The sequence below is a fragment of the Amborella trichopoda genome, chromosome 11, assembly GCF_054954075.1.
Source record: "Amborella trichopoda isolate Santa Cruz 75 chromosome 11, AtrichopodaSantaCruz75HAP2 v2.0, whole genome shotgun sequence".
Lineage (NCBI taxonomy): Eukaryota > Viridiplantae > Streptophyta > Magnoliopsida > Amborellales > Amborellaceae > Amborella > Amborella trichopoda.
In genome coordinates, this window is record NC_142346.1 from 25,185,590 (window position 1) to 25,211,604 (window position 26,015).

General features: G+C 41.1%; 1 protein-coding gene across 7 annotated transcripts in view; it reads right to left on the minus strand.

Moving 5' to 3' along the window:
- Window positions 1–2,289: 2,289 nt before the first annotated feature.
- Window positions 2,290–26,015, minus strand: part of LOC18446504 (etoposide-induced protein) — a 29,199-nt gene continuing 5,473 nt past the window's right edge. Inside the window, exons 3-12 of one of the 7 annotated variants that reach the window (XR_016044334.1) lie at window positions 24,401–24,542; window positions 18,651–18,703; window positions 18,271–18,399; window positions 18,070–18,133; window positions 17,833–17,918; window positions 17,667–17,749; window positions 4,073–4,149; window positions 3,556–3,684; window positions 3,277–3,347; window positions 2,290–2,646 (exon numbers count right to left, since the gene is read on the minus strand). Coding sequence is in view for 2 of the 7 variants with exons in the window: in XM_006856621.4 (XP_006856683.3) it covers window positions 2,577–2,646; window positions 3,556–3,671; window positions 4,073–4,149; window positions 17,667–17,749; window positions 17,833–17,918; window positions 18,070–18,133; window positions 18,271–18,399; window positions 18,651–18,703; window positions 24,401–24,542 (820 nt within the window). In the remaining 5 variants the exon portion in view is untranslated. Of the gene's footprint in view, window positions 2,647–3,276; window positions 3,348–3,555; window positions 3,685–4,072; window positions 4,150–17,666; window positions 17,755–17,832; window positions 17,919–18,069; window positions 18,134–18,270; window positions 18,400–18,650; window positions 18,704–24,400; window positions 24,543–26,015 lie in introns of all 7 variants that reach the window. The other 6 variants (XR_016044337.1, XM_088851797.1, XR_016044333.1 and 3 more) reach the window with 6 other exon arrangements.

Sequence of the window (26,015 nt, forward strand, 5' to 3'; positions counted from 1 at the left end):
ACCAATTGGTTTTTTCAAATGATCAAGAGGATTGAGACAAGATGATTCATCATTTTTATATATTTTGGTAGTTGAGAGCTTTAGTGTCATGCTTAATGAATTGACAGTGTAGATGATCATATCAGGTGTTAATATTGGTCATAATGGTATTATAGTATCACATTTACAGTATGCTGATGATACCATTATATTATGTGATCCTACGGTTAAGGAAATCACTTGCCTATAGATTTTTTTGAAAAATGTAGAACTCTCAACTGGACTTAAAGCTACTTTGAGTAAAACCAAGCTCATTGGTATTGGTTGTCCGTAAATGGTTGTGTATTAAGAATCACACACTTATTAGGTTGTGGGGTTGAGTCCTTACCTTGTACTTATTTGTGAATTCCCTTAGTGGATTTAAAGCCTTCAAGATCAATTTGGAATCCGGTGGTGGAGAGATTTGACAAGAAACTGAACACTTGGAAAGCTAATCTTTCTATGGGGAGAAGATATACGTTGATTATATCCACTTTGTCCAACCTCCCAGTATATTTTATGTCCTTATTTAAGATGCCAAAAAAAGTTGAAAAGTAACTAGAGAGAATTATGAGAAATTTCTTGTGGGGAGATGACATAAGAAGGAAAAGACTTCATCTTGTGAGTTGGGAAAAAGTTGTAGACCAATGAAAGAGGGAGGATTGGGTGTTAGGAGATTGAAACATATGAACTCGACACTTTTAATAAAATGATGGTAGATGATCCATACGCAACCTGAGTCTTTTGGAGCGCTTGTTCTGAGAGATATAGATAAAATAGATTTGAACTTTGGCCCAATTAAAAGTCTAAAAAACAAGGCAAGTTTGTCCCATGTTTAGAGATGTATTGACTATGAGAGATCTGTTTATTTATGTCAATTCTGAAAAATAGTGGAAAATGGAGAATTTACTCTCTTTTGGTTTGACAAATGGATTGGAGATGAGACATCGAGATACCTTTTCCCTGACGTTTTCTCAAAAGCTTTAAACCTACTAGCATCTGTCAATGAGGCCAACGAGGGTGTTTATACTAAAAGTGTTTGCCCATTCCTTGTAAGTATAGGAAAGGTATAAACAAATTCATTGAGGAGTATCAAACATTGTTCGAATTATTGAATGAGACATATTTGACTCCAAATATGGATGATAGCTTTATTTGGAATCTTACCAATTCGAGAGATTTTTCGGTTAAATCGACCTATAATCTATTATTTTCTGATAGTTGGAGAGTGTTGGATCCTGGTTTATTCAAGATTAAGAAATAGCATGTGTTTCTTAAAATGCAGCTATTCTTATAGATCATGTGTCAAGATAAATTAGCAATTGTTAACAATTTGAGAAATAAGGTTTATTATCACTAATGTATGCATCCTATGCAAAGGCAGTGGTGAAACTTCCTAACATCTTTTCCCCTTATGCCCTTTTGTTATATATATTTGAGATTGAGCTCGACAGTGCCTCAATCTATCATTACCTTTGCCTTATAATGTCAGAACTACTCTTGACCAATAGATCACACCCAATATTTTTAAAAAAAGAACTGTTATTTGGAGATCTATTTAGATTAGTCTTCCTTGGAGTGTGCGAAAGGAAAGAAATATAAAAGTTTTTGATAACATAAGTAAAGATCTATCTACATTAAAATAAAATATTTTGACAGTTCAACTGATTGATTCTTTACTCATAAGGATAGTAGTTCTATTCTTAAAAATCTTATCTTTAACAATCTTTTGACAGTTGCAACTGAGTGTTACCACCAACACTCATAATGAAGCTATTTGGATACCACCACCAGTGAACTCCTTCAAGCTTAATTTTGAGAATTCAAGATCAGCTGGCTATAGTGGTCTCATCAAAAATAATTTGAGTCAAATTATATTCTCTTATTTGGGTCCTTATGGTATTCCAACTGTACATGAGGTAGATACACCAGGTTTATTAGAAGGTTCAAAATTGCTATGCACTTTGAAAAGAGGCAGAATTATTGAAAGAGACTCGGCAAATATCATTGCCTGGAACAAAAAAAAAGCCCATATTCTTTGAAAATTAAAGGCTATTTTTCATCAAATTTGAGATATTTTGTCAACCTTTATGACAACGATCCAACATTGTTATAGAGATGCGAATGAAGATGCCGATATTCTTGCCAAAGGAGTCTATACTGCATCCTTGTTGGTTACTTCGTTTTTGTAATCTCGTGTCTTTGTTAAAATTTCTTATATTTTACATTTGAATTAATGATAAGTCATATGTTACCATTAAAAAAAAAAACTTTTTCCAAAAAATACAGCACAACCATGATTTATAAATACCGTATGAGTCCTACCAGTTCCTAACACAACCAACAGTCGCTGTATGAATAAAATCACCTGTCATATTTACACATATACACGCCGGCATTCATAATGAAATAGTGGAAAGGATAGATTCACAAAAATGCCTTCCAGCGACCAACTTCAAGCAGCTTCACATTGATGAAGATATTCGTCTCATGCTTCTGCAAAACGGAAAATATTAACACTAAGGCATCCCTTGTTTAGGATGGCAATTTAATAGAGACTACTCATCCATTTTGTGCTTTGTTTGGCTCTGTTTCTGCAGCTCAGTCAACCATCGCATAATGTGCAATCTGCAAACATGAAGCACAATGAATAATGACAGACTATGCGCGAATTTGATGGTTACCAAATAATTTGTCCATGTTCTAGACCTTTTTTTTTTCTTTTGATGCATCGAATTGGTTAAAGAACTTTTTGAGTCGAGACCATTTTTTTATGCATGGAATTGGTTAAAGAACTTTTTGAGTACATACTTGCATTCCGAAAAGCTTTTAACATTTTTAATGCTATTTCCCACATATGGGGATATGGTAATACAAATTTTAGAATGTTGTGATTAATGGAGTCCACTCCTGACTGTCCCAAATTTTAACATGCAACTCCTTGAAAGCTTCAATGTGATGATCTAAAGACCAACAAGCCCATTTCCTAAACCAAATGGCAGAAATTAGTTAATTAATCTAGTGATGTAGAATATATCTGCAATGCTACAAAATGAGATTCCAGGCAGTTCTTTCTAGTGTATACAATCAATGCAACCTATTGGCAGAAAATGTCATTAGATAACCAATCTTGGTTGTAAAGAACCAACTCACTTGAGGATACCCAATCAACCTAGTTTTATGATCTACAAACCAACATCCATATAATACAGCAAGATCCCTATAAGCCATAATTCTAAAAGGGTAAAAGGGTCCTACCATCAAAGAATGACACTTTTTTCAATCAGTATATCTGGTGACAAACTTCAGCTAAATTGTGACTGACATAGCTGCTCCAACCCCAAAAGAGTATATTAATGCACATAATCAATTTATAGTAATTAGCATTTAGTGCCTGAACTTGGAAGAAACAAAACCTCAACAAAGAAGGAACCTAAATATATGAATAATTCTTTAGTAAATAAATTTGGACTGAATATGTCAAGCAATTTATTTGACAAATTAATATGCAAGTGCATGAAAACAGATGATGCTTACGATAACGCATTAGCAGCATAAAATACTGGAAGCCTTGGTGGTCCCTCATTTTCCCATGATCGTTTTTGAGAATCTATAACCTGATCAACATGACTGGCAGTAGCAGCAAGCATAAACTGAAACACCATACTGTTGCAATGTCAGTAAAAAGGCATATGCCAAGAGTTCAAGAAATCATGCAAACAGCAGACAAGAAGCCGGTACGGAGAATGCCACACCTATAATTAGTGTGATTTTTGCGGGTCCAAGTGGCTCATAGGTAACAAAAGGGGCTTATAGCTAAGGATGTTTGAGAGATAGAGACAGAGAGAGAGAGAGAGAGAGGAAAAATTTTCCATTCTTCAAGGGAATTGCACACATTTTTAACCTTAAGATATTTTGAGTGTCTTAATAGAATGCTTAGAATCTTTTGGAATCTGATGAAGGATAACATAGATAGAAAATTTTGGAAGAAACAATTGCACAACCATCATTAAATCTATAAAATAAATACAGAGAAAAAGAACTCCACACATACAAATGGAAAGAGTGTAGCCATTATTGCATAACCGACAAGTTGAGAAAAAAGGAAAGTCACCACGGCACATGGACTACCTGCAATGAATTAATGGAAGAAATAAACAGTTATAGGGAAACAATTGAAACAAAAAGTGCAAAGAGTTCAGAGACAAATTATTTATTGAGTTTAAAGGAAAATGAAAGGGAAAACAATAACAAGTACACACCGTGATACCACGTTAGGACATAAGACTCGTGATCATTCTCACTCGTATTCAAAAAACCCAAAAAAATTGCTTCTTTCATAGAACACTTTTCAGTTGTCAACAACTTTACAAAGTACATTTTACATCAGGGTTCAAATTCATGGATCAACTATTTGGAGGTCATGAGTTTGAACTGATTTACAAACAACAACAATTACAAACAACAACAAATAACAATAATAATTATAGGAATTGCCATTTACAATCATGTTTTCACTTCCTGTGCCCATGCTTTTGCTAATCCTAGTCTCTACTCAAAAAAAGGGGTGCGTACATCAAGAACTTCTGATGACTGGAAGTCCATTCATGTACATAGAAAACACACGGATACACATAGAAAAACTCTAATAATAAAGTATGCTGTCACATGGAGGTGCTCTCCCTGAAGAGCAACTCTTGCTCGAGTCAACATAAGTTCAAAAGGTTCCATGATGCTCTGGTGATAACACTAATTAGTTCAGAAATATCCTTGACTGGTGTCTTGTAAGTTCAGAAATTTGCCAAGCCAAATCAATGGGCCCAGTAGAAATTATCCAATTTAGAACAGAAAAAATGAGTATGTATGTTTAGAGTTCAGAAGTGCTTGACAGCCATAGAGAAAAGGAGGCATCACAACAGTTCCTACCAGCTTACATAGATCAATTCATATGGTCCATCTTTTTTTTTGATAATGTTAACATTGCATTACTTATATAAAAGAGAGGAATACAGCAGAAAGCGGTGGGAGAGGACCGAGAATACCCACGAGCCAGGTATCTCAGTTCCAAAAATTAAGCCATAAACCCAATACAATCTATTTCCTTTAGAAGTGGCTGTAACCAAAAGACTGAGGTCACAAAAAATTGCGCTTATAAGCATGCCCTGTTACAAATAAAAGACCAAACGATCTAGTGTCCTAGAAGACCTCGATTGTCCAGTGCAAAAAAGGAGGTGGACTATTCATTGTCTTCCAAGTGTGGTCGTAGTCACACACCATATTTAGCGAGGAGGTCGGTGAACTCGTTTGACGTCCGCTAAGTATGCGCCCAATAGACGTTGGTATCGCTGCATAAGTGGTAAATTTCATCAAAAATTCTAGAAAGGTACCAAGGGGGGTTAGTAGTGCCTGCTGCCCATGATATAATGTTTTTTGCATCTCCTTCCACCACTAAAGATTGGCCCCAAGATGGATTAAAAATTTTAGGCCCATTAGGAGTGCCAATGCTTCGGCAAATTGTGAATCTCCATGTTCAACATATGCTGAGTATGTCATGAAAATATTTCTATTGTGGTCACAGAAAACACTCGCTACTCCTGAATAGCCCGGGTTTCCCAAGGAACAGGCATCGAAGTTAAGCTTTTATGGCATTTTCTGGAGGAGGTTACCAGTTGTGAGGTCGTTGTAGCTTGAAAGGCTGTAGTTGGATAATATTGTCCCATTGCCTGAGAAGAGAACTCATAAGAATCCCACCAAAGATATTGTGGGTGGAAGCCCAAAAAGTTACGAGCGATGTAACCTTATGAAGCAGCTCTGAAACTTCATTGCTGTGTCCTTAAAAGACCCTCTCATTTCTTTCTAGCCATAAAACCCATACAGTAGCAGCGATTGCTGCCCTCCACAAGGTTCTACCTGCTTTGGGCCAAGGACCTTCTGAGTAATGAAGAATAGATCTTTAACCGAATGTGGGAGGCCCCATTTGAGACTAAATAATTGTAAAATCAGTGTCCAAAGCTCAAAAGCCACCTTGCAATGTAGAAAAAGGTGGGGGTTTGACTCCTCTTCTTTCAGGCACATAACACACCTGTTAGGGAGTGGAATGCCTCTTTTTTTAGCTGATCAAGTGTGGGGGTCCGTTGACAGCCAGCTATCCAGTTGAAAGACTGAACTTTTGGAGGAGCTATTGTGTTCCACACTTTGGAGAGAGGAGAGATGGGATTTAAAGGGAAAGTAGGAGGTTGGATAAGTTTCATATAGAAAGATGCTACTGACAACTTACCAGATGGGGATAGTGTCCATACCAAGGAATCACTCCCTGATGGAGGTAAGAACACTTGGTGAAGAGCATCCGAAAGAGTGGTAAAAGCTAATGCTTCCTCCTCAGAGAGATTCCTTCGAAACATGGGTTCCAAGTTCCATGCCCCCTGCCAAGACCATTTCATCTTCAAAATTGGACTCCTTGTCGGAACCAAGTTGAAACAGGCTAGGAAATAAGTCCCTCAGAGGAGCATGTCCAATCCACAAATCAGACCAAAAGCAAACTCTATTTCCTTGTTTTGGATGGAAACGAAGCACTTTCTTGAACTGAACAAGAGAAGAGGCGATGGATTTCCAAACTCCTGAAGCCCTACTTTGTGATGGCCTCTCAAGTACCCAATTGTGGTCCGGAATGTTATATTTATTCCGAATAACCTGTGCCCAGAAAGAGTTTGGTTGGGTGGCCAATCTCCACCACCACTTCCCCAACAGAGCGAGATTATGTTGTCTTAGATCTCTGATACCTAAACCACCATGGGCTTTGGGCATTCGGACTCTATCCCAAGAGATTAGGTGATGTCTCGATTTTTCAGCTTGGCCGGACCACAGAAAGTTCCTCATCAGTTGATCCAATCTATTAGCCACCAACACTGGCATATGGAAGATGGACATTCAGTAAATAGGGAGTTTGCCAGTGTAGCCTTAACCAAAGTAGAACAACCGGCTAGGGAAATGAATCTTCCTTTCCACCCAGCTAGACGTCAATCAACTCTATCAATCACTTGGGCCCAATGTCTCTTTTTTGGTTTCCCTAAACCTAAAAGGATCCCCAGATAAGTGGTAGGGAGGTCCTCAACTTTACCATCCAAGGAAGGAATCAAGGATCGGATTTCTTGAAGTGTGAGGCCCACTCCCATCATTTTTGATTTTTCCATATTTACTTTGAAACCAGTGGCAAGCATTTGAGGAAAATTCTGAGGTTCTCGGTTTGCTGAGGAACCGCATAAGACTAGGGTATCGTCTGCGTATTGCAAGTGTGATACAAAAGGACCTTGAGAGCTACAGAGGAAAGCCGAAAGTAGTCCTTCCTCATAGAGTCAAGAGATAGACCTGCTGAAAACCTCGGCTACTATTGTAAACGGAAAGAGAGATAGCGGGTCCCCTTGACGGAGGCCCCTCGAAGAAACAAAGAATCCTTTAGGGCTACCATTTATAAGGACAGAGAAATGAGGGGTAGAAATACAACCATTAATCCATTTTCTCCATCGAGGACCAAAATTCATTCTAGCCATCGTCTCATCCAGTAATGACCAGTCCACGTGGTCATATGCTTTCTCCCAATCGATTTTGAAAATCAAGCCTGGTTTCTTGGATAGGTGCCTAGAGTGGATACACTCATGAGCAACCACCACACCATCCAGGATCAGCCTTTCTTGGATGAAAGCTGATTGGGACTGCAAGATGATGAAAGGAAGAACCTGCTTGAGTCTTGAAGCCAATACCTTGGCCAAAATTTTGTATGAAGAGTTGAGTAAGCTGATTGGACGAAAGTCCTTGAGCTCTTCAGCACCTTCTTTCTTAGGGACAAGGGTCATTGATAGCTTTGTTGAGGATCCCCTTATAAAAAAATTCTTCAAAGAAGCTCCTAAAAACAAGTAGGAAAGTACTCCTAAAAACAGGTAGGAAAGTACCCAGGAAAGATTTAAAGGGGCCATGGGAAAACCATCCGGCCCTGGTGCTTTGTCTTTAGCTAATTGGTCAATGGCGATTGAGATTTCCTCGACAGTAAAAGGTCCTTCCAACTTGCCAAACCAATGTTCAGGAACAGTTAGGAAATCCGAAGTGGTCATCCTTGGCCTGTGTCCCACAGGGGCAGTATAGAGGGACATGAAAAAATTTAGGATGGCATTTTCGATTTTATCAGGCTGGGTAAGAAACCTGTTATCCACCTTAGTTGTGGATATCAAATTCTCTCTCCTTCTACAGTTGGCTATACGATGAAAGAAGGCAGTGTTCTGGTCCCCTGATTTTAACCATTTGACCCAAGATCTCTGGTACCAAAAAAGCTCTTCTTTCTTGAGTGTAGAAAGGTATTCCAGCTTGGATTGGGTTCGGACCTGTACTTACAGAGTCTGAAAGGGGTCTACCTTCCTCAATTTTATCAAGGTCTTGGATACAGTTGAGCCAAGAGATTTTTAACTGAGAATAATTCCCTGGCTGAGACAGGCTCCAATTTTTTAAGAACTTTTTGAGCAGCTGGAGTTTGGTTTGTAGCTTGAATCCCTCTCTACCAGAGACTTGGGAAGATAAAGATATCCACCAACTGGGGATGACAATCACAAGGGACTACTCTTCCAACCAAGCCAATTCAAACCGAAAGGGTTTTAGCCCCCTACCAATCGCTTGCGTATCAAGAAGAATGGGGCAATGATCTGAGGTAGGTTTAGGCAAGGTAAGTGCATGTGAACCAGGAAAAGCAATTTCCCAATCTAGGACAGAAGGAAACGATCCAGTTTAGCCAGGGAGGGTTGAGCAAAGTGATTGGACCAGGTAAAGGCGTTCCCTTGAATTGGAATGTCTACAAGTTCATGTCGGGAGATGAAGTCAGAAAAATCCAACATTCCTTGGGAAATATTGGTATTGAAGTTTCTCTCATGAGACCATCAGGTGATATCGAAATCATCACCCAGGCACGATGCAAAATGTGGTAAGGCTGCTACAAGATCCAATTCAGACCAGACAAGGGGGAAGCTAAGTTTGGACCATAAATGGCGGAGAATTTAAGCAACGCACCATCAATTGTTCTGGAGAGAAAGAAGGAGATCGAGAATTCTCCTATGTGGGACGAGAGGAGATTAAACTCAATTGGGTTCCAAATTACCCAAATCCCGCCAAAAGCCCATGTCGTCGATAATGATTCCCATTGATACGACCTTCTTCCCCATACACTGCGGATGGATTGCAGAGTAGACTCTGGTTGTTTAGTCTCTGTCAAGGCAAGTATCGATGGGGAGAATTTTAAAGAAAAGTCTTAGACTGAATCCCTTTTGAGCTTTTGTCCCAGCCCTCTAATATTCCAAGAGAGTATCTTCATAAGTTATGGGGAGAAGCAGGGGTGGAGGCAATCCTGGGCGACCGCCTCGGAGTGGGGGAGGTTTGGGCAGTGGTGGGAGGATGCTTGACATCAGTTGCAAATTTGTCATAATCAATAGAAGAGAAGAGATTAAGCAGTTTGCGATGTCCTTTGAGATTCACCTTGAGCCTGCTATGGCCGTCCGCCTGCAAGAACCGATGTGCCGGGCCTTCAGGTCCAAGGTGTTCAAATCCCATTACCCTGTAGATCTCCTTCATCCTGTTAGCTTCTCGAGTGTTATCTTTCCCATCAGCTCTCATTGGATCGCCTTCTTCCGAAAGAGAAGAAGAGGGTGCTTGGGATAGTGGGTCAGGAACAATCCTAGAAAATTCATTGGAGTAGGAGGACTGGCTAGGGGAAACAGGGGGAAGCAGGACAAACTGCAAGGACACTGGTTAACCAAGGCTAAGATCAGGCGAAAGTGCAGCAGGGAGCTCAGCAATTGGGTTAACCTAGGAAGGAGTAGAAAAAGGTGGTGAGCCAAGAGGGTGCCTGGGGGAGGCCTTAGGCTGGGTAGGGCTCCAGAAGGTAAGAGGGTGCCCGGGGGAGGCTTCAAGCTGGGAAGGGATCCAGGAGGTGACAGGGGGAGGAGCCCAGATGGTAACGGGATAACGGCCAGGGTTAACAAGCAGAGAAGGCGGAGGAGTGTAGAAAGATAAATAGTGATATGGGAAAGGTTGGGGACCAAGGTTGAGGAGCGAAGCAGGAGACAAGTCAAAAGGGAAGAGTACCGTCGTTATTCTGCCGAAAGGGATAAGCAGAGAGGGCTGAGGAAGAAAGGGGTCGAGAAGATCAGAGAGGTGAGAAGGGTCAGGGGGAGAAGGAAGGAGGGAGTGTACCGTGATGATGCTGAAACGAAGAAGTGAAGGGTCCACTTTCATTGGCAGAAAAGAAGCAAACAGAGGAGGGTCTTTGTGGGAAAGTCAGAGAAAGAATAGAGGGGGACCCAGGGTGAAAAGGAAAGAGGGTCTGGCTCTCTCATCTAAGGTGTAGGCATCCTCAGGAGGGCACAGAGAGGACCTACAGGGAGAAGTGGACAGGATGGAAGCTTGTAGCTCCTAGCTAGTGGCGGTGGGTGAGCTCTGAGAGGGGGTAGGTTCGCAGCTCTGAGAAGGGGTAGGCATGCTGAAAGGCCCAGGTAGATCATCAAGGGAAGAAAAGGTAGAGGGAGGGACAGCGTTAGGTGGACCGTCAAGGGGTGATTGCGGCAAGAGGCCAAGTGGTAGAGGGGGAGGCGGGATAGGTTCTTGGGCAGAGAGTGTAACATCAAGCGAGAGGACGAAAGCTGCAGCCGAAGCTATAGAAGGCGGCGAAAAGGTGGCATCTGTCTCCTCATGAGAGCCAGGGACACATGGGATGGATGCACCTGCCGCGTGGTAATAGGGGCAGGCTTCAGGGCGGCAAGTGTACCTTCGTCCATTGGGGATCTCACCACGTGAAACGAGTCAGCAACCGAGGCCCAAACCTTAGCCAAGCCCGAGGAAGACAAGTCCTTCACCGAGCCCGACAGCCCAGGAGAAGGTTGGTGAGCTAAATCTTCAACTACCTCCTTACTGGGTCGATGGGTCGAGGAAGGCGGGGGACCCGAAGGTAAGAGACAGTTGTGTCCAACCCCACCACCTTCGAAGGATGGTTCAAGGGAGGTAGGCCCCACGCAAGCGATCGTCACCGACTCTCTGACTCCACCGTCCCCATCGTCCCCAGATTGTGTAGGGAGGGTGCCACGTGGTGTCCACTAGGAAGACTGGTGGCTGGCCGAAAAACTTGGTCGATTGTTAACCTTGCCAGGAAAATGGTCATGGAGATTCTGGCGGTGGTGCCGCTTGGCTTTGCCTGATTTCCTGATGCCGACGTACCAAGGAATGGGTGAAGAGATCTCCGGCAGCGAGTGCGGACAGCTATTTACCAGGTTAACTGAGGGGGTAGAAGCCTCTGACCAGGCCAAAGAAATCGGATAGAACAGGTTATCCACTTCTAACCACAAACAAGGTGGAATACTATTAGGGTCCAGGACCTCCACCAGGAGCAGGATGGAACCTAGAGGTAGAGTTTCCGAAGATTTCCATCGAATCGAGATCAAATTTCCGCAAGTTTCTGCTATTCTCCAAAAAGTTGTAGGAGACCAAGCATGGAGTGGCACATGGTGTAGCGTAAGCCAGACTTTTAGCCTTTTGAAAGATCCTTCCTGGGGGGACCAAGCACGCAGACGCAAAGATTCCCCTTTGAAAATCGCTGATTTGGAGTCCTGCAAAACCTGGTGGGTATGAGCTTGTGAAGAAAAAGTGAAAAGATAGTCTCCGCTAGAGAGGCGTCGAGCCGAAATGTTGGTATCCTCCCAAAATTTCTGTGCCCATTTCTCTACTCCTCTAAAATCATCCCGAGAAGGGCAAAAAGAGCCTACTAAAAGAGACTGGAAGTTTGCCTTAAGCAAGGAAGACTCTTCAGAAGGGATGAAAACGAAGAAGGGACCGAATGGAGGCTGGCTGCAGAGAGAAGAGGGAGGCCCCTTAGGGAAAGGACCTGCAGGAGGGAGGGAGGGCGAGAAGTGTACGACAACTTGCACGAAGGAAGCAGGAGGCCCAGAATTAGTAGTCAATAATACTCTATGTGGGTAACCAGGAGTAAAAGACTACGCACCCTTAGGAGAAGCCTTGTGTGGTATGCCTAGAGGTTTCCAGTAAAGCTTGTAAATCCTATTCCAAAAAGGAGTGGCCGAGGACCTAGAGGAGTGAAGCCTAGAGGGGGGTGGTGCAGAAGGAGAAGGACGAGCAAAAGCCGGATGTGAAGAACGTTTAGAAGCAGGAAAAGGAGGTGGAAGAGGAGGAAGACAACGTCTCCTCCTCATCCAGCTGTAGCTCCCAATTTATGCGACTCAAAACTATCGGCCCTAGCCTCTTTCTTTATTAATCCATATGGTCCATCTTTATAACAAGAGCCAAACTATCACCGACTAATCTATGGTAAACACATCAAAAGACAAAGATGAGCAATTAACATCCTAAGAACGATACCTACAAGTTTCGTTATAGAAATTACCTCAACTGGCCAAAGCGATATATAATGCAGCCTAAGGCTATCCAAATTGGATATCACTTACTAGAATACGACTTTCTGATGATCCATCACCAAACAATGTGGCAAAAATTCTATTGAAAAATATTATTTTTCTTTGATTGGTTTGGGGTGAGATTCAACATAGGACATTGTACTCACAATTCCTAATATTAGAAGAACATGAGTCATATAATTCTAGTTTGTCCTATCTCAGGCCACATAAGGATATCCCTACTACGTTACCTAGATGGTCGTGGACACTCCACCAACAATGCAAAAACTATTTGAGGAGTATTTCACTCCCACCTATCACTCCTCAGGCATTCACCTTGAGCATGCTACCATATATTTGCCAGCGACATGGGCCATGTGGTTGGAGTGAAATGCTAGGGTTAATCTCTACCGCAAGAATTTTGAGACCACAAACGTATGGAGTTCAAGTGTTGGATGCGAGAGGACATTGTGCTCAACTGGCTGTCAGGCTTTGCTCCACGCCGATAAGTATATCACAATCCCCCTCTCATAGGTGGGTATCATCAAACTTAACTTTGGTAAATATCCACTCATTAATCTTGGCCATGCTGAGGACTGGGGACCTTTTCTACTCCCAATCGGAACAGTGAACTCTACCATGGCTGAAGCTATCTCCCTATATAAAGGTATCATATTGTTTGAGAATGGCTGGAGTAACTGTCAATTAGTGGAAGGGGACTCACATAGCATCATGCCCTGGGAGTTCAAGGTTTCTCTCTCCCTAGAATAGAACCACATCTTCAACCAAATTTTTTTTTTTTTAATCTTCAACCAAATTGTTGTGATTATAAGCTATTTACATGTCAATTTTAAGCACGTCTAGACGGCCGAAAATGCCACAGCAGATGACTTAGCTCAAGAAGGGGCAGCCGCCAAATATTTTGTATTAAACATAACATATCTTGGATTTAGATCCTGAGCATTTTTGTTTCTATTTGTACAATTTGTCCTCACTTTTGTATGGGGGACACATATCATGTTGTATCTTGTTACTGAACAATAGTCTATCACTTTAAGAAAAATCCCAAAATTAACATGACTTTTCCAATATTATTGACTACAATTTCTTTTTATGACTTTAAGCCACCACAAAATATGCTGCTATCCCTGAGATCACCGTCACCCCGGTTACACCTGACCGCTCCTATGCCGGTGGACCACTCCAGCTCCCCCATAATCCACACCTTGCCCCACCTCCCATCAGCCTGACATGTGTCTGGCATCCTCATCTCTAGGGAACCTCCCCACTCGTGGCACCTCCACAGGAATCCACCGTCCCTTACATTTTTCAAATCTCCCACGCTCTCCCGTTCTACATTGCTCACATGCCCAATGCTCCCTATGGGCTGCCACGTGGCCTCCTCAGTACATCCCATCATTACATCCCTGACCCTCCAAACCCCCCCACAAACCCCCACTCGGCACTCGTGGTCAGTCCTGCTCCCTCTCCCCACTTCGGTGGCCTTTGTTAGGACGCCAACTCCCACCGCCGTACACGTGGCCCCTCTGAGTTTCGAAAGGTCTTTTCTTCCCCCCATCACCATTGTCCGCTCTCTTCCAACTCTTTCAATTCCACCGTCTGCTCCCTCCCCCCACTAGGCATTTCTTCTTATCTTATTCTCTTCTCCACCGGCCTCTCCCCATTTCTCACCTTGCTCCCCTTCTTACTCTCAGTCACCTCCCTTAGTGGTCGTCTTAGTATTAACCCTAGAACCTCAAGGTGAGCCCCTCTCATCCCCTTCCTCAACCTCCTCTAATCCAACAACCCTTCAGCTTCTCTCCCCTTGGACTACCTTCAGCGAGACCCAAACATTAAGTCCGGCATACTAGAAAGCTCCACTATCGGTGATCCACCTCCTGCACAACTCTGTCAGTCAGCATGCAACCTCTCTCCAATGAACCTTACGCTCCCTTCGACCTCCAGAGAAGCTCCGCCATCTCCTACCTCAGCCCCCTTCTCTTGTCCCCCTTCAGTTGCTTTGGCCATGGATGTCTCCACTGACCTCTCTGTGGTGGACACCTCTTCCTTGTAACTTGTCCTCCCATCACCTTGGTATGCCTCTCTTTCCCCCTAACCCCCACCAATTTCTATCCTCCAGACCACAAGACCCTCACCTTTTTCGGCTTCCCAGCCTACCTCATCCCTACCCTCCTTTTCATCCACCTCCTCCACCTTTCCTTGGCGGAAACCACATCCATCTCGTAGCTCCTCCTCCCATCCTTGCTACCCTATCCCCTTCCCCTTTCCCCACCTCACCTCCCCTTTCCCCATTCCCCCCTGCCCCTTCCCCTTTCGGCTTACCCATCTCCCCAAAGAGCTGGTTGAAGTATCTACTCCTTATTCTAAGCCTGCAGCCTATGCCACCCCACTCCACCCTGACTTCTTCAATCCACCCCCCTCTAGTCCCCCATCCCTTTACCCCCCAGTCGTTCTTGACCTCATTCCCCCTCTCCCCTCTCTTCCCCCTTCTCTCTCTTGCAACCTCGGAAGCTACTCCCCAGACCCCCCGGCCACCCCCTTCGGTCTGACCTCCATCCCTGTTCCTAAGGGACGCTCTCCCCCCCTCCTCTTGTTTGCTACGACTCACCCACACACACAACCAGCACTCACTCGACACCTTCGACCTCGGTGGACTCTACATTCATGAATAGCATAGACAAGGCACAAGGCAACCTACACCAAAGGAGGCCATTCGTGTTTTTGTCACTGTGGATGCAGAGACCAAGTTCAAAGTGGGAACTTTCTAACCTTGGATGCAACATTAACTATGACCAAGCGAATCCCCACTCTTCTCCTAACCCCTCTGCTACCCAGCTCCACCGACGCCCTTCGAGAAGGGTGCCTCCTTCTATCCCTCCGTCCACATGACCTAGAACATTTTGAGACTTGGACATGGAGTCAAGCACAGGATTGTGCTACATTTTTGCAAGAAACCTTCACCATCCCTTCTGACCCTTTTCGAGACTGAGCTCCCTTGTCCTCTCCTCTCGTTAGTCCAAAAGGTTGGGCTGCCAACCTTGTCAATGGGTGTCCCTTGAGGCTAGGTGGGCCTAGGGTGGAATCTAGGTTATATGGGACCCTTCTACCCATGCCCTTATCCTCTCCCAAACAAGAGCTGTCCCCATCTCTGTCGTCCTCTCCAGAGTCCCTGATGGTCTACACTAAAAATTCACAACAGCGTATAACCCCAATTTGAAGGCCCTCTGAGACAAATTCTGGGAGCAACTCAACTCCATAGCCTTGGTATCATCCCCCCTCTGGTGCATCGGTGGTGACTTCAACGTCACACAGTGGTCCTTTGAGCACAATACCAATCCTAGCAATTGTCAAGCCATATTGGCCTTTCCAAACTTTGCGTCAAGGTATCATCCCATTAATATCCCACTCCAAGGAACCCAGTTCAATTCGATCATCGATCATTCGATAGATACCCGCTATCCCATGAATGGGACTCTTTCCTTCTTGGACCCCACTCGGTGGCCCTCCTCAAACCTACTCCTAACCATTGTCCTATACTTCTGAATACTAAACCCCCTTCCCTCCGAGGGGCCACCTCTTAGATTTGAAATTTCCTGGTTCGAGGAACCCACCTTTGAATCTCGTTTTCACTCTTGGTGGCTTCCACCACATCCTAGGTCCATGGATGGGCAGGCTTCTGCCTCCAGAGAACAATTCAACTACTTAAGTCCCTTCTCAAAAACTGGGCTTGCCATCTTCCAGGGAATTTCATAGAGCAGAAAGAAGCCCTTCTTGAGTCAGTCTGCTCCCAGGTTCCTTGGAAGAAACTTGCCCCCTCAACCCCACTGAAACCTCCCTCATGGGACAAGCCAAGTTCGACTACCAGACTACTCTTTGCAAGGGAGAGATCTTCTGGTACAAGTGCTCTAGAGTCAAATGGCTAAAGTTTGGGGATGCTAACACGGCTTTCTTTCACAAGATTGCCAACGTCCATAGGCAGGACAAGTACATCTCCCAATTCAAAGTCGGCGACCAGCTATTTGACCAACCTTGACAGGTCCTTCTCCCTTTTTGTCAGCCTTACCAACTCCATGGTGGCCGAAGCCTTAGCCCTTCTGGTGGAACTTCACTATTTTAACCCCTCTTGGGGGGCAACTGGCAGTTGAGGGGGATTCCAAGAACGCCATAGCTTGGGCATCTAGATCTCCCCCCTGACCATGAAGATTGGAGCACATCTTTGACGAGATTTTCCACTTTGTAGGGCTACGCATGTGGTTTGGCAGAAAACCTGGAGGGAGGCCAATGCGCGGCAGACACCCTCACTAAGGCACCTTACAACAGAACACGCAGGAGACCTTCAAGCATCTTTTTGAGTCCTAGATAGAACTTTTTGTATTACAATACACACCTGTGCAAGCATGTATCGCATTTTTTGGACCCAATAGGGTTTTCAACATGCGAACACCCAAGTTGTGGGTGTTCCATTATTTTTACATTTTCCTTACCATTACAAAAGTTAAAACTTAAAAACAAAAAAATATGCTGCACTTGGAGGACACAAAGAATAAAGAAAAAAAATACTAAATGACTCTAGAAATGAAAAACCATTTTTACAAAAATGAAGTAACAGGATGTTCCATGATGTAAACAAGCACATGGAAATCATAAATAAATATAGTTCCTACTAATGACTCAATGATCCAAAATCCGGAATATACATAATAGACAAACACAATGGCACAAACATTTCAAAATCAACAATGGATCCAAACGTTCACTGGACATGGGCTGATCCAATTCCAAACCAAATCAGCGCAGATCGAAGATGGAACACAATGCAAATTCCTTGCCTATTTCAAAAGATTTCTTTTGTTTCTCCCATTATATATACTAACAACAAAAGAGTTCAAATGCATGACAGCATAGTCTTTTCTTTTTCTTGTTTTCCTTTTTTTTGATAAGTATGGCAACATTGGTCTGTAAAGTCAACTATGAAATATGGGTACCTACTACGAAATTGCAAGAATTTAGTGTCTCCCGAGGAGAATAAAAGTGGTACTTTTGCCCTCTCTTATAAGAAAGAGAATAAATATTAAATATTCACAAGGACACATTAGAGGAATGGAGTTCCAAAGAAAATAATACATGATTATTTATGCAGCCAATAAACCTATTTCTAAAATAAATCTAATTGTAACACTTTAAATTGCTTACCAAATCCTGCAAAGAAAGCCCAGTTTGTTTCAAAGAAATTAAGCCTTTTGTCTAAGCCCTGTACAGAAAGACTCCACTTGTACCTATCCTGTAAATTCAATTAAATTGTTCTGCATCCCAAGATAATTGAAGCTAAAGCAAGAACAAAAGTGTCGCCAACACGTACTCAAAACAGTAGTAGGCATACATCCAGGAAAGGAGGAGGAAATTCATTAATTTTCCAGCATAAGGGATGAACCCAAGAGCTGTAACCTGCAGTATCAATCTCCATGATAATTACAACAGGTACCATGATAGTTACAACAGATACAATGGTACTCAAAATATAACAGTTTCCATTATTTTTAACTAACGCCTATTGCAATTATTCAATACCAGGCAACAAAAAAAATGTAAACCTTACCTCAATGTAAAAAATGTTCAGCATAAGAAATGAATAGACTTGCTCTCCAAATCCATATACAATCCTGTAAAAATAGTAAAGCAATTGATGGCACAAACCTAATGCAATCTATCTTAAGAAGAAGATAATGTTAATGAAACGAATAACAAATGATGAATTGTCTGGACAGTAGTAAAACCACTTTGTAAGCCAAAAACTCACCCTTCAAATCCATCTGGCCTGCCAACATGATTCACTGCATTGGACAAATCATTTTGCCCTGATGGTTGTGCCGTTTTATGCCCAACACCTCCAATAACATGAAACGCACTCTGGGCAATGTCATTATACCTGAACTAAGGACAATATTTTCATATCTAGATGATCTGACCAGCAGGAAATAGAAGTAATAATAACGGAATGTGGAAAAAATTGCAATGCAGAAATAGTATAACTTCAAATTTTTTGATAACTTTCCCCATCAATGTCAGCAAGTAAATGACAAGTAATATGAGAGAACTAGTTCCATTTATAAAGAATTGTTTTAAAAAAGACATAACGTTGTTTCCACGGTACAAAGGTAAAAAGGGAGATAGCAATACCAGCCAATGCTAATTATATAGCTTGAAATGTACAAGGGATAAAACCAGAACACCTATCGAGCAAACAAAAGATGAGAAAATGTTAGGGGAAATATTGCAACAGGTAAACTCCTCAAAAGAATCCAGCAGTAGCCATTGAAGCATGCCCAGGGAAATGCTTAAAACAAAATGAGTGTGTTCTACATGCTCCATAAATTAATAAAAGAACTACTCCTATCAAAACAAGACACTGCAACTACAATGCTACAATCCAGAAATATCCAAAGCCGAAGCAATTATGGAAATGCCCCATTCAAGTTAACCATGGAAAAGGAAATCAATAATTTTTTTGGGCTAAAGGAGAATAAAATTTGGGTAAAAAGGTAAATAAATTGTAGAAATACCCAGGTATAACCTTTTATCATATTGCTACTTCTCACAAAGAAAATTATAATCATCCCTTCTCATATGTTGAGACAACCCAATCACAAAAATGCATCAACATAAATTAGTAGTGAAATTATCTTACCTTCAACATATACTTGAGGTATTTTTCCTTTTCAACTTTTGATGAACGTATAAGCATGCATGATATTATTCATAAATGCACATTTCATCATGATGAAACCAAGAGGGCCTGCCCCCTACACAATTGTGACTAGTGACGTGAGCTTAGAAAGTAAGGGTTATGCTTCGGAGTTTTAAACGGTTTTATTTTCCTACAAGGATTAGGGCAGCAAGGTTTTGGGCCTTACGAAGGTTTCCTAACTGAGTTAGAACTCGATGGATACAAGATCTAATAGAATTAGAACTAGGATTGTGGTTATAAGGAAGGCTTTGGTTAGGTTAGGATAAGGTTTAGGATGGAATTTAAAGGGTTTTATATTCCTAAAAAGATTAGGACAACAAGGTTTAGGATGGAATTTAAAGGGTTTTATGTTTCTACAAAGATTAGGGCAGCAAGGTTTTGGACCATACAAAGGTTTCATAACTGAGAGAGAATTCAATGGTACAAGGTCTAATAGAATTAGAACTAGGGTTATGGTTATGAGGAATGCTTTGGTTAGGTTAGGGCAATGTTTAGGATCGGTTTTCGGTTTCTAAAAAGGTTAATGCTTGCTGGAATTTAGCAAGTTCAAGCAAGATAGAAGCATGGCAAACCTAGACTTTAAACTTAAATTTGAACACTATGGAGAGTTGGTATATGGTTAGGGACTAGGAAAGCTTTTGAGCTGATTTATCTATGATATGGAGAGGTCAGGCTAGCATTTATGGAGGGGATTGAAAGGTTCATGAATTTGGTCGTGGGAAATCTTAGTTAAGGATGTGCCACACAAGAGGGAAAGAACACTGTAATTTGTTGGGTAGACTCACCAAAACTTGAGCTAGAGATGTAGAGTCTCTCTTTAAAACAGAGTTGAGAATCTCTCCTATCAATGTGGCTTCTCACAACAATGTGCCTATCTTTGTCTCCTTTTGAGACGCTTATCTCTTTCAAAAGTTTCGGAATAGTGTATTATTTCAAAAATACAAAAAAAGGGTTTCAGAATACTGTTTCTGTTCTTGACCTTGAACAAGTAGATATTGGTCTTGCAACAATGCTCAACCATGTTATAAAATAGCCACGAATGTCCTGATATGATATGACTAATGATCATGGGAAGGACATCACATCAAATCTAATCAACACGCACGCACGAGAGAGAGAGAGTGCTACTCGTCCAAAAGGCAACTAGATATTGGGAAGTGAATGGGATGGTGGTATTATTCATCCAAGCCTTGTAGTACATTTGGTCTTCATCTTGGGCTGATCAATGTGCTCCCTTGAAGTACATTTGTGCTGCTCTTACCATCTAAATTAGCTTGCAAATTTTTTTAACATGAGTTTTGAAAAAGCTTATGTGCCTCCAATCATCCTCTTGATTTTTAGATAAATGGGTCACAGAAATATGGGTCATAGATTGCAAAGGGATCTTCAATTTAAGCTTTTTTGAATATCCATGTAAAAAGTTATGCCTCAGGGAAAAACTCTGCATCACATCCTCCATAATAATAGTGTAGCAGAAAGTCCCAGGCATAGTTGTTAGAAATGCCTGATATTCGAAATAGATATAGGAATCGGAAGCGTAGAATTGTGGGCTGCTAGAATATTCCTATTGTCCGAATCGCCATTTGTAGAATGAGAATTGCAAGAATTGAGATTCCTACTTCATGAAAATTGTGCTCCAACCCAAATAGAACTAAGATTCCTACCTCTATGGAAACAAACACCAACCTATTTGGAATCAAGATTTTATACCTTTTTGGAATCGAGTAACAACCCAATTGAAATCGAAATTCCTACCTCTATGGAATCATGCATCCAACAACATAGAACTACACCGAAGGCAACTAGAAACAAGTTTCATAGGGCAAAAGATTTGCGGTTCTATAGTAAACTTAAGCAAGAATCTCTTAGTATTGGAACCGATGTGTTATGTACTCAGCCATGGTTTCCCTAGTATCGGAATCGAGATCCTCAATGGTCCTAAAGACATGAACAGGTTCCCTCGTATGAAATTGATGTATTGAGTGACGTTAATCACGATATTAGAGTCAAGGTCAACTAACCTGAGCACTAGATTGAGGTTTACTGAGGTTCTGGATTTTGAATACTTGATTTGTTAATAATGAAATTTAAAAAGAAAAGATATATTTATGAAAAAGGTTCTCAAAATTTAGGAATGATGTTAAGTATAGGTTTTTGAGAAACATGATGCTAAGGATAGTTAGCAGACACTCATAGCGATCTTAGACGCCGATCATATATTATATAATAATAAATTTCAAATAACAAAATTTTTCCCTAGTCAACTAGAAATTTTGTGACTGTGTTTACAAAATATACAAATATTCTCCTATGTATACTCAAAAATGAGATTTTGATTTTCATATATATATTTGAAAATGGGACTATGTTTTTGCCTTTGTGATACTCTCTATATTGTGATCAGAATTGAACCCAAATCTCTTTCTGAATTATCTTAGCAAGTAGCCACCAAGTTCTAGCACTAGTAGACAAGCAAGTTTTCTAACTTTATTTTGCAATATATAACATGGTTGACGTGATGTCTACTTTTTACATGTTTTCCTATGGATCTGAAAGTGATTACATTTAATGAGAGAAAATAAAATAATAGTTTTTTTTTATATTCACAATGTGTTGTAGCATTAGTGCGACAGTGTGATTTAAAGTTCAGAGTGTAGCAGTGTGCCTCAAAGTTTGGATATTACAAGCACACTCACGGAGAAAGGGCAATAGATATTTAAACATTACAATAGCATTCTCAAGGATCGAGGTTTTATAAAGGTGGAAGCGAGATTCCATGTACATCAAACCACAATTTCCTGCACTGGCAAACTGCGGTATTTGATGCTACGGAATCTGGATTCCAGAAAAATCGAATTGAGATTCAATGAACGTGGAATCAAGATTCATAACATCACAAAAGCGGGTTCCATAAAGATTCCTTGAAGGAATTACTGAACTAGGATTGTGAAGCTGAATCGCCCCTTGGGGTGATAGGTTCCAGTAATGATGGTCCACTACTTAAGTACGAGGTTCCTTAAGTTTTTTGGCCAGAAGTTATTTATTATTAACTCAAATCGATATGCCCAATTCCAAATTCTGAAAGTTTATGTATTTAAAGGGACTCAGTGGGGTCCAACACTTTGGATTTGGTGAAGCCACTAGAAGATGAAAGTTCATTGTTTACTTTTCTAGCAGCCTAGAAGCTAGAAGTTCTTCTTTTTTTTTTAGTTTCTTAGCAGCATTCAAATGCATTTTAAGGCTTTAGGGGCCTTAAGTTTGTGCATGCACGCACATGCCCAGTCCAGGCCTGAATGCACACACACTGACAAGCATACCTGCATGCATGCATGCATGACACACTCTCTGAAAGGTTTGCTGCTTGCCATTATTGTCAACAGATTTCTTTGGCTTTCGAGGGTGTAAATCATGTAATAAGCTTCCACTCTTAAGCGAGTAATACGATACCACTCTTAAATAAGAAGATAACAGGGGAGCACTGGAAGGGTGTTACCTTGCTGCTGGTCCTTCTAAAGAGACGAATTGGAATTGAGGATGGGTATGAAGGAAGAAGGGGAATCATGGCAACCACCTAAATTCTTATCGTAAATTTTAAAATGAGATCCTATCTCCCCCCACCACACATCCTTCCAAAAGGACAGGTTGCAGTGCAACAGCAGCAGTTCACCATCCCAAAAAATACAAAGATAAAGGAAATTGTTTGGGGTGCTAGATGCCCTCAAAACAGTTTCATAATAGTTTCAGAAGTGATGACTGCTATTCCTGTTAGAGGAATAAAGAAAGCCATGCTTGCGTATCAAGACATGAAAATATGAAATTTGAAAACACCAATCAAATTTCATTATGGCTCCAGAATAAAATTTCATCGATCTTTCCTAAGGACTCACCAAGTGGACTCAGGAATTCTGTTAGTTGGGATAGGTCAGGATAGGACCAAGTTTGAAGTGGAATAAAAGACACTTTATCCAAATGCATTATCATCAGGAAAGGAAAGCAGACAACCTCAGACTAATAATTCAGGAAGTTAGTTTTGACTCGGGGCAGATCATTGTTTTGTTTTTTCTTTTTCTTTTTGAGAGTAATGACTTGGGGCAGATTCCTGCCACAAATGCTATCATCCACTCTTTAAGTATAATTAAAAAGTGTCACTTCCCAAGCTACCTCAAGGGACTTGCTTAAATAAAAAATCCAATAAGGCTACAAAGAAAAAGAAGCAACACAATGCCCAAATTTCATACCCAAGCAGCTTTCGACTGTATACACCCAATAAAAGCTATGAACTCTTGGCATTCCCTCTTCCTACAACTCCTGCTTCATAGCTGTGTATGGTAAGCTAATGTTCCGCTCATAAGCCAATTTCTATGAACATTTTATCAGCTTTACAACAGAATGTGCAGATTACTAAAGGAGTGATATTAATCATGGGAGTTTCTTCAGATATAACATGGTGCTTCAGTATTGGTCGCATCTCTCTACCTGCACGTATGAAAAGACATAAAGTAGGAAGAATATTCCGAAGGCACGTCTGGGAACCAAAAAAATACTGCCCTTCAACCTATCAGTAAATAAAGATATTTGCAGTTGGTAATTGCTTTACTTTTCAATCTGGAAATGATTTGCGGAACAACTCCCCAAGCTATAGTCTACATTAGAAGCTCGAATTTGTCTAGAGCTTTTCCACATTCCATTCAAATGTATTTTAGGTTCCCCTAAAATGATGAAGTTCAAAACATAGAATCGGACAGGAATGTACGTAAACACTCAGATATAAAATATGTTGCTTCAAAGGTCCAATTTTGAAGTGTGAGGAGGAGAATGTTCACAGTCCTGGGAGAAGACAGTGATTATAAAACTACATAACAAATGCAAAAAATGTTTTATGTTTAGTTGAAACTATATCCCAGATCAAAAGAAGCAGCATTAGGAGACATAACCCACAACAGACACAGCCACCTATATACAGTAACATATATAATATATTGAGTTCAATACAAGAACACGAGGCACCCATTTTACTCTCTTTACAATTTATGAAGCATAATAGCACAACTGAGAGCTAATATCTGTCGGAGATATACAAAACCATTGTAATTATTATCATCAAATTTCAAGATAAACCAGAAAGCAACTCTGAACATCAGCTACCAGATTAGATGGAAAAAATCGAGTTGAAAAATCTTACATAAAAAAGGCTAATAAGGACGGAGCGCATGAAAGAGTAATATTTGTAAATATCTTTTCCTGCTCCAAAATCGTCATGTTGCCATTGATCAGGCAAGATCCACAATAGCATCGGTGTTATAAGCGAGCGAACAAGCCATATGCTGCAAAATAAATAAGAAACGTGCTATTTAATTGCTTGTCTTAAATATATCCCTTATATCAATTGCATCTCAAACCGAAAAGTATTTACTGCCTAGCAAATAGGAAACAAAGAACAACTAAGAAACATGTAGCCAAAACATATGCTCCAAACAACACTTAATCGTTCATACGACAGCGTCTCATTCTATATATGCTAAATACGACTCACAATCCATCTTGTTCAAGTGCTCTGAAAATTGGCCACAAAAAAAAAATCCAGTACACTGGTTCAACCTCCAGTCTGGTCGTGAGAACATTGCCCAGGAAACCTCTCTTCATCTACCTCCTTTGCCCCAGAAAATAAATGAATAATGCTTAGGTTCTGTTTCTTCCCATCACTTCAGAAAAGCTGCTCTATTGTTCTAGCTACAAAAAACCTACACAAAGCAAATGATAGGTATTAACTCCATTCCCTGAATGATTCCCATCATATACTGTTTCTTGCAACCTCAATGTTAATTTCAGTTTGAATCTAACCCTAGATGGTGAACATTTATCTCAACCACATCCCCCAAGGGGGTAATATCATCAATCTATTTACTTAACCTGGAGAGACTCAAACATCCGCCTTGACACAATAAATTCAGCCATGTCCCTCAATGATGCCAACGTTCCAATAAGAATGAGACAATTGTAGACAAGGCCACCAACTCTCCATCATAGGATTCCTTTCATTAACTCAACTCCTTCGTCTATTTTCCAACTAGGAAGACTTCATCTCCAATGACCCAGCTAAGTCTCCTACTTTCTATCCCCCAAAAAACCAACAGTAAGAAGACCTGATCCGTGTTTGTTATTACTAGTTCACTTACTATCCTCTAGTTACAGTATGCCCATTCCTTCATAAAAGGTAAATGCAGCCCGAAGGGATAAAAACTACCCACCATCATGGCTTAATAAACATGCCTAATAACATCAATGGTATGTTCTCCTTGGAAAGTAGTATATCCAGATGACATCAAATGATTATATTCCTTGATTCCCTCCCCTATACCTTTTTCTTAATTCTCACAAGGATCCTCAGCCTCCTTAATCTACCAATATTGCTCTCTCTATGGAGAAGCCAATATCATTTCAATCTAGAAGAGGAATCCTCTGTATGCTAGCAATGAAGCCTCCCCAACCAAGATGCATAATTACGAAAGGGTTGGGAAGTAAGCATGGCATGTGGAGCCTACAAGGATCTCTCAAGAACCCTGATCTTTCAGGACAAAAAAGATAACCCAAAATAGGATTTACTTGAGTTGGGGATAACTCATGCGCTTAGATTTTGGGTTACCACATGAAGGGAAAAAAGAAAAGGACGGATTTCCCTTACACCCATGTTCTTGGGAAAAAAACTCTCTCGAAAATACAAAGGTTTCTTTATCTCTTTGGATGGGTGTCTAGAGGGAGAAAAACAAAGAAAATAAGAACCAATCCGAAAAGAAGGA